The 16897-nt window shown below is 36.0% G+C and overlaps 1 protein-coding gene across 1 annotated transcript in view; it reads right to left on the bottom strand.

The window, feature by feature from the left end:
* Nucleotides 1-16897, bottom strand: part of LOC137251169 (serine/threonine-protein phosphatase 2B catalytic subunit 3-like) — a 54863-nt gene that overhangs the window by 12248 nt on the left and 25718 nt on the right. The window contains 1 exon segment of the mRNA XM_067785301.1: nt 2-821. Within this exon segment, the coding sequence (XP_067641402.1) occupies nt 2-695 (694 nt within the window). The 5' untranslated portion in view covers nt 696-821.

Here is a 16897-nt window from a genome sequence, read left to right as displayed (position 1 = left end):
TATTTGATTTTACATTCTTGTTTAAAGGTGAAGTACTCTGTTAAGTGACGGCATTCATGATTGCCACGCAGTAAAAATAATGTGTTTGGATAGGTGATTTTCAATGACCACAAATATAAAACACATTCAATACTAAAATAACCTCGATCCACATAATCGCCGAGGAAGAGATATTTGGTGGATGCGGGTGAACCGCCAATTTCGAACAATTTCATTAAATCATAAAATTGTCCATGTATATCACCACACACGGTCACTGGTGCCTCAATATCAATCATGGTCTTCTCTTGTCGCAATAATGTGGCACCCTCTTGTATGATACGTAAAGCGGCCGCTTCTTCAATACGTCCCTCAAGTATGAAATGTTGCTTGAGTACGTCATGCTGTGGCTTACCGGTGCGTGCATCAAATACATCGGCTATTGTTAGTTTGCGACTCGGCGGAAATGGTACGGTATCAACAACACGTTCCTTAGTCGATAGACCGGTCTTTTTAGTGGGACTTTGTTGAGATTGTGTATTTGAGTTTGTTGTAGCGCCGGTACCATTGCCCGCCGTGCCATTGCCATTGCCACTAGTTTTGTCATGTGCATTGTTGTTGGTGGCGATAGCACCAGCACTTGTGGTTTGTTGTTTACCATTTTGTTGTGCCACCGGTTGATTGCCTGCAGTTGTATGTTGTGTAGCCGAAGACATGCTGTTTGAATTTAATTTTAATTATTTTTTTGTGATTCTGTGGATTTATATTAATTATTTGCACCAGAAATTATCTGCGTTGCGGCTACTTTTAGCCGTTGCTAGCATTGGTAATGCAAAGTATGCCTGAAATTTAGAACAAAAATATAAATTAAATAAATTTGCTACATATTATTATTACTCGCTATATACAATTTTCAATTTTCGCGGCCGCCGTGATGTGATGGTAGCGTGCTCCGCCTACCACACCGAAGATCCTGGATTCACGCCCTGGGCAAAGTAACATCAAAATTTTAGAAACACGTTTTTTCAATTAGAAGAAAATTTGTCTAAGCGGGCGCCACTCGGCAGTGTTTGGCAAGCACTCCCAGTGTATTTCTGCCATGAAAATCTCTCAGTGAAAACTCATCTGCCTTGCAGATGCCGTTCGGAGTCGGCATAAAATGAGTAGGTCCCGTCCCGCCAATTTGTAGGAAAAATAAAAAGGAGCACGACGAAATTGGAAGAGAAGCTCGGCCTCAAATCTCTTCGGAGGTTATCGCTAATTATATACACAATTTTCTGTTGTTTTTCAGGTTTTATGAGATACTTGAAAATAGAGTTTACTTGTCCCGTGGGTAAAGTAAAGAAATTTTCAAATCTTATTTAGGCAGCAGTGTGATGTTCTACACGGAAGTACGAAGATGTTACGATAATAACATTATTGACTGGATTAAAATATAACATATGTGTTCATTGGGGGCGAGAGCTTTGGCTTTAAGGTATTGGCTGCGGGTTGAGCGACATGGTAATACTGCAAAAACCTTTTTTTTTTTTTTGAAATAGCTAAAAATAAGAAAAATACTTAGCGCGAACACCTCTGAGAAAATGTCGACCGAGGTTCTATTCCAATTTAAGTCGTGACACTATAAAATTATTCTTACAAATTGGCGGTAACTGCATAGCAGCTGAATTTTCAATGAGAAACTTTTCATGGCATAAATACACTTGTAGTGTTTGCCAAACCACTGCCGAGGGGCGAGTTTGTTATATAAGCTATTTGCGAATTATGAACGTGTTCAAAGAACAACACGCAGAATCTGGATTCGGGCAGTAAAGGTAAGCATACTTAGGTTAAAAAAAATAGATACAAGGCGCGATAATCTGCGAAGAGATTTAAGTTTTGCCAAAATTTTAAATAATACTGCGTAATCTCAAGAACCTTCTGTGACAATTCCGTCAAGATCGATTGAGACCTTAGGACACTTAGCCCCGAGTGCGAGTTTAAGTTGACTAGAGTTTAAACCTGCTCTTTTGGCTTTTTAAACCGCTAATAGCAGTAAAATTTTATGAAAACGAACATAGCAGCAAATTTAGATGTAGTAAACTTAAATGGAGTGGTTAAGTTCTAGTCAAGTTTAACTGTATTTTAAACTCGCACTGAAAAACCGGGCCTTATGAGTTACACATACAGTGAAAACTCATCTTCCTTGCACATGCCGTTCGGTGTCGGCGTAAAACATGTAGTTTCCGTCCCGAAAGTTTGTAGGCAAAATTTAAGGGAGCGCGATGCAAATTGAAAGAGAAGGCCTAAAATCTTCTCGGGGGTTATCGCGCCTTGAATTTCTTTTTTATACTCAGCGTGCTTTGCACACAGAGTATATTAACTTTGATTGGATAACGGTTGGTTGTAAAGGTATAAAGAATCGAAATAGATATAGACTCCCATATATCAAAATCGTCAGTGTCGAAAAAAAATTTGACCCGTTAACACGATAACTTGAGTAAATATTGAGATATCTTCACCAAATGCACGAGCTTACTGGGGCCCAGAATAGATTGGTATTGAAAATAAGCGAAATCGGATAATAACCACGCCCACTTTTTATATATATAGAAGTAAATAATACACCTAAAATGTTGAAATTTGACGTGTGGCCTGATATTGAGACTTTTGATAAAAATTTGAAAAAAAAAGTTTTTAAATGGGTGTGGACCGCTCAATTGTGATAAAATCAATTCTACAAATATTATTAGTCTTAAATCAAAAATCGTTAAACCTATTGTAACAAAATTCCGCAGAGAGGTTGCCTTTACTATAAGGAATGCTTCGAAGAAAAATTTACGAAATCCGTTAAGGACCACGCCCTCTTTTATATAAAAGATTTTTAAAAGGGTCGTGGACGAAAATAATAAGTTATATATTAGCGAAAAATAGTTTTGTACCAATCGTATTTTGTGTCATTATAACAAGAAATGGGAAAAAATTCAAATCTTTAAAAATGGGCGTGGCACTGCCCCTTTCAATGTATTTCCCAACGTTTCTAGTGCCATAACTCAAAGAAAAATTTGGTGCACATGAATGCCTTTTAACAGGAAATATTTTCAGTTAAAATGGACTAAATCGGTTAAATCGCCTTCTTTTATATAAAAGATTTTGTAAAAGTGCGTAGATGCGGGTAATAAGCTATTTCTAGTAAAAGTTGGAAAATTTCGTTAATAACCCTGCCCATTTTTTGTAATAACGCTTTTTAGTACAATAGCACTTGTGTGTTTATGTTTATTGTTCTGTTATATCCGATTCAAGGTTCGATTCGAGCTCAAGGCCAGAACAATAATTTTTTTCTAATGATAATTATTGTAATTTTTTAATTTTTCTAAATTTGAAAAATTGTATTTTGTTTTTGGAATAGTAAGCAGAAAATTTTTCAGACAACCTGCCATAGCTGCGTAGATAGATCCATTTCTAAGGGTGCTAAGCCTTCATCATCAGTACGCTTTAGGCGTTTAGCTATACAGCGGTGGTTTGTTTGACTAACAAATTGCCACTTTTCTTCCTTCTTACCAGCTATATTTATTCAGTATTGCGCCATCTGTTGCAAATCACTGATAACAAAATACAATTTTTCAAATTTAGAAAAATTAAAAAATTACAATAATTATCATTAGAAAAAAATTATTGTTCTGGCCTTGAGCTCGAATCGAACCTTGAATCGGATATAACAGAACTAACAATAATTATCATTAGAAAAAAATTATTGTTCTGGCCTTGATCTCGAATCGAACCTTGAATCATTTATCAATAGGCCGCTAAAAACAAAAAAAATTGTTTCTTTATTTTAAAATAAACAGTAGGGAAATCCCCATATCTGAAGGAAAACTGCATTATTACTCGCTCAAGATCATTGGTGTTAGCCTCTGTATGCTTTTTAAACGAAAATTAGTTCAGAATAGAACCATACGTGTAAACAAATCAACTGTAAACTGATCTACTGTAAATTTATCTAGAGCTCTTGGCAAAGAAAAATAAGCAAGCTTTGAAATATTTGATATAATTTTTTCAGTTTCGAATTAATTGTAAAACTTGATGAACGAATTTTTAAATTAAAACCAATTAGTTTTATAATTTTACTATTTTATTAGTTCAGAAGTGAGACAAATTCGCGTCGTGAAATAAACATAAACGAAAATAAATGCGTTTTTAATCGATTTGCAATTTAATTTTGTGAAATTTGCCTCTGTGCAATATGCATACCTAATTTGCATCCGAACCTCGTGTCTCTGGGACATCAGCTATAAATATTGCGATTTTGTGAAACTCAAAAATGGTATCATTCGAACGTAAAGAGTGAGAACGGGCAATTTATATGATCATACGTTGGTTGTATAGTTGTTAACGAAAATTAATCAATGTTAAATATATGATAATAAAAGAGAAAATGTTGGTTAAAATTGCATCATTAACGGTGCAACAGTTGAAAGATTTTCTTAGTGAAAAGAACTTGAATACTACCGGTACGAAAGCCGAATTAATATTGCGATTGTTGGAAGTGTTAAGATCGGATGTGATTGAAATGTGTAGTCAAAATATAGTAGACGAAGAGCTCGAAACGACACAGAGTCAAAATGGTTCTCTTCAAGAACAAATTAATGAATTAAAAGAAATGTTATCGGGTGTGGTAAATGCTCTGACGCAAATGAATGCGACATCTGTGTCTCAGCCAAGGTCGGTGATTAGCATTCCAGTGGTTGGAAATGTGAATGAGATGTCTAGTATGACAAGTGTTCATATTAGGTATTCAGTGAAAGAAATCGCAGAAACTATTCCTGATTTTGATCCTATTAATTATCTTGCGTTAACTGTCGAACAATTTATTGAAGAAAATTGGGAAGAAAAGTGCGTACTGTTGGCTGTGTATAGTCGAATGAAGGGTGTAGCACGTTTATGGTTAGACGGTCAACAAAGTTTGTTTGCAACGTGGCGTGATTTTTCAAATGCATTAATTGAAGAATTCGGTACGAAGATGGACGAGGCTGATATAAACTATATTATGAGTAGTACGACACGAAAACAAGGTGAAAAAGTTATTGAATATTGTTTTCGTATGAGCGCAACGGGTAAACGGTACGGATTAAGTGAGTCAGCAATTATAAAATATACTCGTGAAGGTTTAAAATATCGTGATTTACAATCTGCAATTGCTGTTTTGAAATTTAATACAATGAAAGAGATGCGTGAAACTCTTGACGAATATTTAAAAAATTTGCCTACAACGTCGCGGAATACATATGACAATACATCGAAAAAAACAGAAACAAAAACAGCTCCTAATGGAAAATTTGAAAAATCCAGTGAAAAGTTAACTTGTTATAATTGTTCCGAAAAGGGAGATTTGTCTAGTAATTGCCCCAAACCTCAAAATCGTCCACGATGCAAAGACTGTCAAAGAGTGCATCCGCATAATGATCCTGTAAATTGTGGTAAAAACGTGAATATGAGAGCATGCGAAACTAGTAAAATGTTTGAAAAAGAAATATACATTAATGGTGAACGATTAATTGCATTTATTGATAGTGGCAGTGATTGTCACATGGTACGTGAGTCGATAGCCAAAAAAATAAGTTGTAAAATTATGCCCTGTATAATGAGAATGAAAGGTATATGTGGTGGTACGAAAATTTCTAAAAATAAAATTAACGTTAGTATGCAAGTTGATACAGTATATTTGCAACTTGACATGTATGTCGTTCAAGATGATTTTTTGTCAACTGATGTGCTTTTAGGGCGCGAAATTTTTATAAATGACTTTATTGTAATTATTAATAACGGAAAGTTGAATTTTAATCACAATTCTAAAATTTATAAAATAAAATCGGAAAATAACACAACGTACAACAGAAAATTGCAACTAAAGAAGATTTTAGCAGAGTATCGAGATGTTTTTGCTAAAAATTTAAGTGACATTGGTAAAACTAGTCTCATTGAAATGAAAATTGAGGTCGATTGTGGCGAGCCCATCTGTCAACGTCCATATAGAGTTCCCGAACCAAAAAAAATTTTTGTTTCGAATATGATAAAAGATTTGTTAGATAATGATATTATTTGTGAATCTCAGTCTGAATTTGCTAGCCCTGTAATAATGGTAAAGAAAAAAGATGGAACTGATCGTATGTGCGTGGATTACAGGCGATTAAATCAACATACAAAAAAAGAAGTATATCCAATGCCAAATATAGAGGAACGACTGCATGAAGCCATGCAGTATAAATATTTCTCCGTACTCGATTTAAATAGCGGATACTATCAAATTCCAATCGAATCCAATAGTCGGAAATATACAGCTTTTATTACGACAGAAGATCTGTATGAATTCAAGCGAATGCCATTTGGGTTAAAGAATGCGCCAACCGTCTTTCAACGTTTAATGGCACGAATTCAAGAACAAACGCAAAAGGGTGATATGTTGCATTATATGGATGACATACTCATCGGAAGTAATTCAGTTGTTGAAATGTTTGAGAAACTTGAGCGAATTTTTCAAATACTTCGTAATTTGAATGTAACACTTAATCCAAAAAAATTTTAATTTTTAAAAGAATCGATACAGTTCCTTGGTCATGAGTTGACACCAAATGGAATCTGTCCAGGAAGCGTAAAGACAGCTGCTGTTCAAAACTTTCCTGAGCCACGAAATTTAACTGAAGTTCGACAGTTTTTAGGGTTATCAGGCTATTTTCGAAAATTTGTACCATGTTACGCTGTTATTTCCGGACCCTTTACGAATGCTATTACGTAAAGATCAAATTTTCGAGTGGAAAGAAGCGCAAATAGATTCATTCAATAAATTGAAATCTGCTTTGGTCAATAAACCAGTAGTAGCTGCATATCGAACAAATGCAGAACATCTAATTCACACCGATGCAAGTTCAATAGGTTTGGCGGGTGTACTTTTGCAGAGAGAAGTAGACGATTGGAACGCTGTTGCTTATTATTCTCGATCTGCAACAACAGAAGAACGTAAATACCATAGTTATGAGTTGGAAACGTTAGCTGTGGTTGAAAGTCTTGAAAGATTTCGTTATTATGTGTCTGGCAAAAACGTCAAAGTTGTTACTGATTGTAGTGCAATAAAAACTGCCATGCAAAAAAAGGAATTAATTCCTCGAATCGCTCGATGGTGGTTACGTATACAAGATTTTGAAATAGAAGTAGAACATCGATCAGGACAGCGTATGTTACATGTTGATGCAATCAGTCGAAACCCAGATGAACCGCCTAATGACATCGAAACTGCTTCACTAAAAATAGATAAGGTGGAGATTGAAGAAGACGACTGGGTTTTTAGTATGCAACTTCAAGATGACAACATTAAAGAAATTGTTAAAAAAGTTCACGAAAACGATAAGCAAATTAAAGTTGATTATTGTCTCGCAAATGGACGGTTGTATCGCATGGTAAATAATCAACGTCTTTGGGTTGTGCCAAAATCGTTAAAATAGCAGATAGTTCATGACTGTCATGTGAAATCTGGTCATCTGGGCGTTGAAAAAAATTTACGAGAAGCTTCGAAGGAACTTTTGGTTTTCAAGAATGCGAAATTACATTAAAAAGTATATAGCAACCTGCATTGAATGCGCGTACAACAAAAAAATGGGTGGTATGAAAGAAGGTCAATATCATTTCAGTGATATGGAACCAATACCATTTAAAACGATTCATTTAGATCATTTAGGTCCATTTCCGAAGTCATCTAAGTGTAATGATTATGTTCTCGTTGTAGTTGATTCGTTTACCAAATTCACGATTCTCAGAGCAGTAAAGGGTACCGTAACGAAGCATGTTGTTCAGCTGTTGAAAGAAATCAGCAGTTATTTTGGAATACCAGAGCGAATTGTAACTGATCGCGGACCAGCGTTCACATCCAAATAATTCCAACAGTATTGACAGGAAAATGCTATTAAGCATATTTTAAATGCAGTGCAAACTCCTCGTGCGAATGCTCATGCAGAGCGTACAAATCGAACGGTTCTGTCAATGCTTTTACCATCTACGACTGCAGACGATAAATGGGATAATGAATTAAGCAAAATTCAATGGTCTATCAATACCATGCGAAACGGAACTACTAATAAAACGCCACACGAATTACTTTTCAATTTTACACCCCGAGATATTTTGAAAAATAAGCTTATTCTTGCTCTCAATGATGATAATCAAATAAATTGTGATATAGAACAAATTCGAAAAGAGGCTGCTATGCGAATCAATGAAAAACGTTTAAAAGCAAAACAACGATTTGACAGCCATCATCGAATACCACATGTATATAAAGAAGGTGATTTAGTTCTAGCAGAGAACGCACCGCCATGTACAGGTTTTTCACGAAAGCTTGAATCACGTTATAAAGGCCCCTTTGAAATTGGTAAAGTGCTCGATCGGGACCGATATGTAATCCAAGATTTGCCGGGAAGTAGACGTAATCAGCGACCATATAAAAATGTTTATGCTTCAGATAAATTAAAGCGTTACTGTGAACCAACAGAAATCGATGACATATGTTGTGCAGAAGATGAATCCGAAGGAGAAGATGTAAACTGATACGAGGTCGTATCAATTAATCAGGAAAGGCCGACTGTAAACAAATCAACTGTAAACTGATCTACTGTAAATTTATCTAGAGCTCTTGGCAAAGAAAAATAAGCAAGCTTTGAAATATTTGATATAATTTTTTCAGTTTCGAATTAATTGTAAAACTTGATGAACGAATTTTTAAATTAAAACCAATTAGTTTTATAATTTTACTATTTTATTATACGTATATGTATTTTTGCGCAGCCTTGTAACACTATTGAGCACACAAAACAAATACCAACAGCATTTCAAGTGTACAGCCGGGTATGTAATGTTCGGTTTCACCCGAACTTAGACTTCCTTACTTGTTATTTATAAGATATATGTACATAAGTATGTACATATGTATGTATGTAGGTATGATTATTATATAGACTTGCGAAATTGCAATATCACGTGCCTGAAGATATGTTCAAGAGTACAGTTTATTTTAAAAATTAATTTAACTAAAATTTTAAAATAGTATGTATACAGTGTATATGTATGTATAAATTTAAGTGCGCATATTTGGTATATGGCATTGTTTATTAAATCCCCAGGCAATTAGTTAGTTGAGACCACTTGCAAAACAAATCATTAATGCACTCATACATACATACAAACATACATATTTGCAATTACATATTTCATAAAATGTTTGTCTTTTTGCATTGCGAAAGCGACATTCAACGAAAACTATTTACTTTCAATGTCCATGGTGTCATAGGCGATTGCATTTTAATCCCTCAAATCCTCTTTAAAATTCGTAATCGCATTTGTACGTAGTGTTATGGTGATGAGTGATCACGATGAGGGTAAAGCGTTGCGCGGCGTGTTGAACCACATTTTGCAAAAGCCAAAGTAAACGATTTCAATTAATTTACAATGTAATGAGTGAACGATTTGCTTGCGCATACTATTATAACACGCTCTTACATACATACATACATACATACAAACAAACACACGCACGCCGAACAAGCAAACCTTCACAAGGTAGTAATAAACATTTGTAGGCACACACAATATAAGAATGTGCAACACATGCAAATATATACACGTACACATCTACATATACATATATATTAGCCGTGTTTTTTAACACGCGTATATCCGTTTACGCTTAAACTTGATATGGACTGCTAAGCGACAAACTTTAAATACACCTCTGAAATTGCTGCGCATAAATTTTGTCCTACTAAATTTCAATACGCATTATACTCAGATGTAACTGAAATATGTGTCTTTGTTTCACCCTCTACACTAATTCTATGTATTCTATGTGTGTCCACAATTCATCGCAACTGATTCAGCAATATGTTAAACCCTATGGCCATCAGAGGGTTGTGTCTCCGCTTTTCGGTACACCCTGTGCTGTAGCTGTAGTTATTTAACCACTGCCGCTAGATGGGTCTCCTAAGCATTATCTAAGCGAGGATAGGCGTTTTTTTCACGCGCAAACGGCTATTATATATGTACGTTAGTATGTTTTAGCAAATGATGTTTTTGGCAACGATTGTATTTGCACCACCCGATATGTAAATATGTATATGTATATGCGCCAAATGTACCACAAAAATATTACTCATACGACATGTGTCGCGCTAATGAACAAACAGCAATACAAACAAATAATTAACTAAATGTGTGCTATCACCCACTACGTGGTCTTTCTTATCTCATTACTTTTAAATTTGTTCCGCTATTTACATACATATTTTAATCTTAGCTACTCTGAAACACCTTTCTTAAATGCATATATGCTGTATATGTATGTATGTTCTTGGGTGTTCTTAATGCGAAATAATTAAAATCGTTATGAATGTTCGGCAATGTATGTACTATGTACATATGTACCTAAGGGGGGACTGACAACATTTCGATAAGTTATATATGAACAAATTTCAATTTATAGATCATGCAACATTTCTGTGGTTGTCAGTGATGGTACTAGCATTTTATCTAGAGGAGGATCAATTTGTTAACATCAACACTAAAATAAATAATTCCTTAAAATGAGCGCTAATAATAATGTACTGTGGAAGCCAAATCAAAAGCCTGGGCCTTTCAATGAAACTTTGCTCGGAGTCGGCATAAAACATGTAGGTCTCATTCTGTCAATTTGTAGGTAGAATTAAGAGATGTACGACGCAAATTGGAAGAAAAGCAAGCTCGGCCTAAATCTCTTCGGCGGGTTATCACGTCTTGTATTTTATTTTTTATACCAGTAATTTAAACTCGAACTGGGCATCAGTATCTACTTTTACACTGGCATTGGGTAGCACTGTAAAGTTAATACAGTTTTTTTTGATGGCCATTTATTTTGCTACTCCTCTGTTTTTAATGCGGATAAAACTTTTACCCACTTCTTATCGTTGAAAGTACACCCGATTCAGACAGCGTACATCTTCTGCCTTTTTCTATTTACTTCACCACAAAGCGCAATGGTTGGGCAAGCAGAGATACAAACAATAGCGGCAAGTTCTTTTTATTTTGAATTGATTTACAAAAAGCCAACATATGACATACAGCATCTAAAGGTAGGGGCCCTGGTGGATGCTGTGGAGGCGGTCGAGATGCTTTTTCCACTTACATCAAAAAGGAAATCTAGATGGGAAAAAATTTGCGGCCTCCAACTAGCAATCCTCGAACACCTGCAAAATAACCAAGCAAACCTGACCGAATCACGATAATAGGAGAACAGAGGACCCACCAAATAGGTCAAGGAAAGAAATCTTTAGGATCACTGCAACAGTCAAGGGACTCTGGTCGCTTGACCTGCATGCTAAGAGAATGGGGATTCATTTTAACAGCATTTGTAGGAGCTGGGGCGCGGAAGGTAGCAGAGAAATATTTGCGTACTACCTGTCTGAATGTCCAGCTTTTGCTTACACTAGGTTTATAACTGGGGGCAGTTATATACTCCCGGCACTTCAGAATGTTGTTAAATCTTCTGTAAAAGATATCAATGAGTTCATTGTCCGCACCAATTACCATACTAAAACACCAGCTTTTGGTTCAAGAAGAATGTGCCTCAAAATGGCGTCCCATGAGCTACTTCGGCTCTGCTCTTAGGTAACCAGTCGGCGCAGCAACCAACCAGTCATCATATGTTGAACCAGCATCAATAAATGGGCTTGATGTTATTTTAGCTCTTAGCACGATGGTCCTTGATATACATTCTTTCTCAGACCATGGGTCTATCAGCTTCAGTAAATCCCTAAAGAGGGTGAGAAAGACAAAACCTTTAGAAACGTTTGAACAACAACTTGAGTGGAATTCCCGAAGGTGTATAGCGGAATTTATATGACGACTATGCGCTAGTATAGAAACATATGCGCCTACTCAATGAACAAACGCAATTCATGAAATTTTCAGAATCGGTTTGCTCTTTGCCCTAGAGATATTGAGCAAACTATGTGTATTGGCAACTTTCTTTCAAAAAAATGCATCTCGGAAACTAAAAAAAGTTCTAATCTAAGTTTCTATCTGGGACTAAACTCGTCATATAGATTCCACTATACACTTTTTAAATTCGAAATTTGGGCAACCAAACGAGGTTACCACTGTAGAAGATTTGAAGGAATACAACAACTACGTAACTACGTAAGAAGGGTGAGGTGCAAAGAAAAGTCATCATGAGGGTGCAAAGATCTATTTATTCTTCGGAAGCAAGTGAATACTTTTAAAATAACAAAGGTTGTAGTACTGAGACAAATGTAGGGGTCTGCTAAGAATATACAAGTAGTAAGATAGCATAGCAAAGATGGCCTTATGGAAAACCTTATTTGCAGGCATGTATTGCTCTAGTGAAACAGAAGGATTAAACGAAGTCCTATCTGAGAAAGAAGGATAATGGGGAATGGACAATAATTAGTTAAGAGTCCCTAAGGCGCTTACAGAAGAGCCGATACACATAGCTCGCAATCGAATAACGGATCGTGCCAAGCTTTGTGACTACTGCCCAAAATGCTAAAACCTTTTTGGTACCCAAAGGGAAAATATGTTGTAGGGAAGTTATAAATATAGGCAAATCTTTGGACGACAAGGAGAACTCCTAAGAGGGCTTCTTAGATTTTTCCCGGACTTTCTACAATTTCTCAAAGGGGGGATCATTGATGTTCTTGGTTCCATTGAAGTACAATGCACTTTGACGAGTTTTCGACGAGGATTAGCTAGATGCAGATCGGCTGAATGTTGCATTGTCATTGTGGTTATCAATGAAATACTAGGGCGTTTTAGAGAGACACCCATCGAGCTTATGGGGTACCTAGATGAGGTTTCATTAATCGTAAGCGGCGAATGACTGATTTAAGATATACTTGGTCCTGTTCCCAACGATATTGTGCCGATTGTGTACGTCGGGCTTATCGCCATTTCTCGCTCATTGCAAGCCTAGAGCCTATTCAATATTACGGAATTTGTCTTTCTTAGGTAGACACACAAAAAAGGGTGTGTAGTTAGAAATTAGAGCGTGCATGTAGATTATTTATGATAATTATATCCTGCAATTCGATGGGATCCTAGAGCCGAAATAGATAGGGAACATTCCAAACTATTTTAAGGGTAAGGGTCTGCCATATACAGCACTAAACCGGAAATAAGTATACAATATAAGCTGGCAGATAACTGAAGTGGCTTTCGTGAAATGCAGCCGCGTCAACTTTTACATTGACAGCCAGAGGGCCATTAAGGCGATAATATCGCATATCATCACATCTGTAGGAGGGCTAGTTTGCAAAGATGCGCTAAAGGAATAAGAACAAAAATAAACTTAAATCTACTTCGGGCTTCTGGCAATAGTAGTAGTGCTCGCTTACTATACCTACGATTCTAGGTTGAAGTCCAGGAAAATATGAACATCAAAATTCTTTAGAAAAAATGTATATGAACGGAGTCGTCTTTCGGCATTATTGATATGAAAGGCAAGAAAAGAAAAGTTGATCCCATTTGTAGGCGGCCACCGTGGTGTGATGGTAGCGTGCTCCGCCTACCACACCGTCTGCCCTGGGTTCACACCCCGGGCAAGGCAACATCAAAATTTTAGAAATAAGGTTTTTCAATTAGAAGAAAATTTTTCTAAGCGGGGTCGCCCCTCGGCAGTGTTTGGCAAGCGCTCCGGGTGTATTTCTGCAATGAAAAGCTCTCAGTGAAAACTCATCTGCCTTGCAGATGCCGTTCGGAGTCGGCATAAAAAATGTAGGTCCCGTCCGGCCAATTTGTAGGGAAAATCAAGAGGAGCACGACACAAATTGGAAGAGAAACTCGGCCTTAGATCTCTTCGGAGGTTATCGCACCTTACATTTATTTTTATTTGTAGGAAAAATACTGCTTTTTAACCATTTGGAATAAATGCTCGGCCTAAATCTTCTCTTAGCTGTATCACGCAAAGTCATTTTTATGAAAATACAATTTATGTACCTTGAATTTCTTTCAACTTCTCGCGCTGTTGTCAAACCCCCGACACATGTGTAAATATGTATATGCGTCTGTATACAATTATTGCGGAGACATAAAAGGTGCAAAATAAATATTTGCCCCTAATTTATTTTTGGTCGGTTGGTGTATAATACGGTGAAAAAAAATCAAACGTACAAACATATTAAAAACAACAACAATCACGCGTATAAATAAATGCAAGTCGAGAAATTTTGTATGATACGAATGCTTTTGTTTCAATAGAAACAATACCAATATAAAATAATAATACGTCCATACTGTAGACAAAAAATTGTTTCCTGCTCTGAATGGAAAAGCATTTGCTATGTGGAAAATGCGCAATTAAAATTGTCTAGCATGCGAAACAAATAATGTAGAAAATTTAATCAATTTTCTACCTCCAGCAAAAATTGAAATGCATTGCAAAAAAATAGAAATCAGCAGCATTTATCGAACCACAGTTTGAAATTGAATTAATTAAAAATATGTAGAAGCATTTCATCATTTTAATTGTTAAAATTTTTATACGTGCAATTTTTATCATTTATTTTATATTTAATACTATCATGTTGTTTTTATTGTTGTAAGGGCAAGGACTATCAGAAAAAGTTTAAGAGAGCAGCACTTTCTCGCATAAGTCCTACTGTGATGGAAGGATTTGTCATATATTCTTTTTTTGGGGTTGAAAGTGAGTTTACCGGAACCAAACCCGGATACATATCTAAGTAATTTTACGTTTTATTATCATCAACAGCTGACGTACTCGGCAGACTTAATCCTGTCCGAAATTTGGTTTCCCTACATTTAAAAAGTAAGCGCCATTTCCGCTTATCACTTTCTATGCATAACCTTCTACTTTATCTACAGTTTTTCTTCTTATTCTTACCCATACCTTATTCCATTTATTACCCTCTCACTTCCACGTCCGCAACCACTTCCATTCGAACATAAAACCACACACACACGTCCTGAATTTCCTCATGTATTAAATATCTATACCAAATATTGAATATCTGCTTCAAATAATATCGGAGATAAAGTTAATTTAAATATTTCCTAATAGTAGAGTGACACTGCCTACTTTTCCAAAATTCGATACTAATATCCAAACAATTTGGGCCTAAACCCCGCAAACTTTTCCAATTTTTTTTCTAAACTATCCGTCAACCATAACGAAGGAACCAAACAAAATTTCTAAATCAGTCCAAGCCGTTATTAGGGAGACTATCAGCGTATGAGTATTTTTAGATTTATATATGAGATTGAATACCAAGAATTATGTCTCTGTGACTCAAATCACATCAAAGCGGCGGATGGACCAAAAGGCTAGTTCTTTCCAAGAAGGATCGCGCGCCCCTGGGAACAGTTACCTTTAAATTATTTTTTAATCGTTAGACTAAGACCGGTGATATCGATTGTATGGTGGATGATCGATGTCTAGCGAGGTTTAGAAAAGTGGGCTGATACAGCCCCCCCCCCCTCCCCACCCCTTTTTATAGCTTTTGTTTTAAATAGTCATAACTCTAGAGCATATTTGACCATAACCAATTACATTTGATATATGAGGTGTAAGCAATGTGGGCATTGGCAATCGCCTCGCATTAACAGATCATCTGGTGTTATTTCGGGTTACATCGCATAGTTTTAGACCCGTTTCGGGAATATTTTTCGTATTACTTCGTGACTGCTCCGAAAGCATCAAGTATCTTTTTTAAGATCACGTTGGGATCATTGCGGCATTGTGTTTAGGATAATTGCAGAACTGTTAAGGGTAAATTTCGGAAGCATGTCGTGACTATCTACAGATCCTCTCGTGAATGGTTGCGTGACATTTTCGGAATGTTTTCTAGCCATTTCCGCCTTCTTTCGGGAATGTTTGTTGGATTATTTTGAGATAGTTTCGGTGCTACTTTGCAAACATTTGGAGATTACTGTCAAGATAATTTCGAAACGAATTCAAAATATTTTCGGGATACCAGAACCATTTCGGGGTTTTTTCTGGATTATTTTGGAATCAGTGACATGTACCGGGTGACATACGAATGTAGACGCTGTTGCTTACAGCGATAGAGAAATATGTACAGCCTATGGAAGTATCTACCGCCGGACGACACTCGCGGAGAAGTATTAAAGTAATCAATAGTAAACTTATAGCATTTTCTTTTCTGAAATAAATTATTGCCTAAGTAAATGGTAAAACCTTAAAAGAGTTACTCCTACCCCAGAAAATTTTCAACATTTATAGTGCATGCAAAGAACATAAATGGCTACGCCGTGTATTAGCAGAATTTCACAAACGTGCTGTCAATGATAATAAAAATTCATTAGCAATTATTTCCTTCATTTCAGTATTATTCACTAAAGTAGACAAATCCGCCCTATTTTCATTATGGCATCCTAAGGCCACGGAAAAATAGTATTTGTGTTTGTAGTACCCAAAAGAAAAAGAATATGTATATTACAAATTAACTGGATTTGCTCAAAACTGTTTTGTGTCGAATTAAAAGAGATTTTCCATAAAATAAACCAGGCATCGTAACAGTTTTAAGTTTAATTATAAAATCGCTTTTTGATAGTACCCTCGTTGCCCCAGTGGTTGAAAATTAACCACTACAGATGTCACTTTATTCATTTGCTGGTTTCTCCTTTCATCTCCTTTTATTTCCTTTTCTTTACATTGCTTTCCGTTTCTTTTCTTTTCTTTTCTTTCCTACCCTTTAACTTTCTTTCCCTTCCTTTCAACTTTCTTTCATTTCTTTCCTTTCCTTTCATTTACTTTTGTTTCGTTTACTTTCTTTTAATTTTCTATCCTTTTCTTTCCTTGCTTCTCCTTTCCTTTCCTTCACTTCAAAGATACAAAATTGTTGCAACCAACGAAACGAATAAATACTTC

Source organism: Eurosta solidaginis, chromosome 4 (genome assembly GCF_040869045.1).
Source record: "Eurosta solidaginis isolate ZX-2024a chromosome 4, ASM4086904v1, whole genome shotgun sequence".
NCBI lineage: Eukaryota > Metazoa > Arthropoda > Insecta > Diptera > Tephritidae > Eurosta > Eurosta solidaginis.
The sequence above is the reverse complement of the archived record's forward strand: the minus strand, read 5'-3'. Positions and strand labels throughout refer to the sequence as shown.